Raw genomic sequence first — 2,902 nt, 5'->3', positions numbered from 1 at the left:
TTTGTACCATTTCCAAATAGCCTGATTGGAAAACGTCGCAATGTCACGCGTGTTGCATACTTCACAGCGCCATCGTTATCAAAACGCACCGAAAGGGCTCCATAGATATCGCTCGAGCTTATCACATTCGATATTCTTAGCCCCGTATCGGGTTTATCAAAGGCTTTGAGATAATGCTTAGCCGAAACGACCCAACGCACCGGAATGGACGCGAAAACTAACCGTCAGTTAGCAGAATTGCTTTCGTCGTGAAAGACACCTAAACGCCATGAACCAGCTACAAACATGGAATCACGTTTTGTCGGTGCTTCTCTGCCTGGCCGGTGAGTTTAGCTGTGTGACGCAATCATCACGGTACCAACTAACACCGTTTGTTACGCGTTAGCCTTACAGGTGGAAACGAATGGACAAACCCCATTGAATCACACCATTCCGGTGCCCTTCAACAACACGCTGAACGCCACCCTGCACGCTAACCAAACGTTGCCGAGCAATGATTTGCCTCCGCTGGCCACAACCGCAAAGTGGGAACCGATTCCGCGCTACAAACATCCGCACTACGACACCTCCGGTAAGTTGCTTTGGTTTCCGCGAATTATCGGAGGTCTCCCGGCGACGGCAGGCGAGTTCCCGGCGATGGTGTCACTGCAGTTGACACAAAATTCGGCACACGTTTGCGGTGGAACGTTGCTTACGATGAGTGATATACTTACGGCTGCCCACTGCGTTACTGACGTGCGTGGAGTGGCTCATCCTGCAACGCAGGTTCGTTTTAAGCCCGCGATGTTTAATTAGGACAGCTTTTAATCGAAATGTCCTTTCTTTTTGCACTCTCCAGTACCAAGTCATGGCGGATGATCTGAACATCCAATCGATGATGCCCAGCCCGCTTCGTCAGATACGTCGCGTTCGTTCGATCACGATCCATCCACAGTACGATCCGGCCACCATCACGCATGATCTCGCGATCGTTCGAGTAGATACCGCTTTTCGGCGCACGGATACGCTTTACGCGGGAAAACGCATTCAAAAGTCCCCCATGCTTGGTGATCGGTGTCATCTGGCTGGTTGGGGTGTTACGAATGAGAACTCGCAAACTATGAGCCCAAATCTGCAGCGCATCAACGTGGTAATCAGTGATTTCGGCTCGTGTAACGTGGCGTACGGGCATATACTGACTAACGGAATGTTATGCGCCGGTGCACCGGGACGGGATGCTTGTCAGGGTGATTCGGGAGGTGCACTGTTGTGTTCCGGTGGACGAGTTGCTGGAGTGGTCAGTTTTGGGGCTGGATGTGCGAATAACGATATCCCGGGAGTGTACGTTGACGTGGCGCACTACGAGAAGTGGATCAATGGAGCGCTGAAAAATGGTGCCCAACGTCCAAACGTGGCCATCGGAAGTCTTGCAGGCGTAATCGTGCTTTTCTGGATGGTAGCTCAGTGGGGAAAGCAATAGAAGAAGCGTGTTTCATAACAGCAACAACAGAAAGCTCTCGTTTTAGCTCACGTGCTAGTATTACGCTTATCATGCGACGGTAATCCCACAGGATCACTGCTCGATTGTACGAATCGAGCAGTTTAGTTTAAACATTGTCCACGATAGTCTTTCCAATCAAGGTAGCCCGTTTGTATTAAACGCCTTAAACAAAAAGCACCCTCAAATGGAAGACTTCCCAAAAGACACCCGAAATAAGATTTTCCTTCACATCGAAAAAAAAGAGCGCAACAGATAAATTCCGATGAGAGAAACCGCTCGAAACACCCGTTATCGCCCGGTAGATAATCCATCGCTGTAGATAATCGGTGACCGAGCGAACACTCCCGCGACCTAGAGGCATAGTTGGGCTCTGTCTCTTACATCACAACCGTTCACCTATCGTGGACACTCCATCGTGGACTTTGGAGGAGACCTTTCCCAGCAAGGTCTACGAACTCTGCGGGCGTCATCCGAGAGAGGTTACGTACGAAACCTCAGCCACCGGAGTTCAACCTGGTAGCCCCCAAATTGACGCAACCACGCTGGGGCACCAAAATTTCGCCCTCAACACGCTCTCGGGGGGAGTTGTAACGATCCACACACAAGCACACGCACATGGCGCCCTCGTTCAACCCTCTCTCTCGAAACACATAACCACGCTGCCCGTGGAGTCAAGATGGCGGGCGGAATCGGAGCATTATTTCATCATCTCAACTCGGCTCGAGCCGGCCATTCACCCGATCGCATGCAAATAGAGTAGCGCGAGATCTCCACACCGTGTAGCGTAGCAACATCACCGTCCGGTACCGGTGTCGAAATGGTTCGATCGGTTTCCACCGCGAGAAAGGCCATCTCGCGATGGATCGCTGGGACGCCATCGCTGTTGCTAGGCGGTGGACTTGCATCTGCCGGCATCTGGACGGCCATTGACGCCTGGTGACGAATGAGGGTTCACTCTTTTCTTCTCTCTTTTTCTCGTTTCAACCCCACACGGACAAATGGCGACCCCGAACCGGGCACGACACCATCTATCGGCGATTCATATATATATATATGTACATTTCCATAATCGTGCTCCAGTGACGAATTCGAAATGAACACTTGCCCGCTCGGTGAGGCTGGCCTCCGGGGGTGGTTTCGGTGGATGTAAATGACCGCTAGTGCTGGCTGTGAGCCGCGGTTTTGTGGTCGTTCCCTACCGGTACCCAGATCGGCATTGAAAGGACCATCCTTTACGAGCCGCGTTTCATGCAACATACGTTAGTTACGATGGGTGTTTTTTTTTGTAGCTAAATTAGGGGACCCTCCTGACAGGGTCTATTCTGGGGGATTCCATCCTATCCCGGGTCCGGTGCGTGAATTCATAATAATCGTAATGAATTTTAATGGTTTTCTATTAAAAGTGCAATAACGCACAAATGG

The 2,902-nt window shown here is 51.1% G+C and overlaps 1 protein-coding gene across 1 annotated transcript; it reads left to right on the top strand.

Annotated features, from left to right (window-relative positions):
• The first annotated feature begins 268 nt into the window (after positions 1–268).
• LOC128730157 (trypsin beta-like) lies at positions 269–1,459 on the top strand. Its single transcript, XM_053823190.1, has 3 exons — positions 269–323; positions 386–765; positions 839–1,459. Exons 1-3 carry the CDS (start codon positions 269–271, stop codon positions 1,457–1,459), a joined length of 1,056 nt encoding a protein of 351 aa, XP_053679165.1.
• The last annotated feature ends 1,443 nt before the right edge of the window (positions 1,460–2,902 follow it).

This window comes from Anopheles nili, chromosome 2, assembly GCF_943737925.1.
Source record: "Anopheles nili chromosome 2, idAnoNiliSN_F5_01, whole genome shotgun sequence".
NCBI classification, from domain to species: Eukaryota; Metazoa; Arthropoda; class Insecta; order Diptera; family Culicidae; genus Anopheles; species Anopheles nili.
This window is presented reverse-complemented; position numbering and strand designations above follow the sequence as displayed.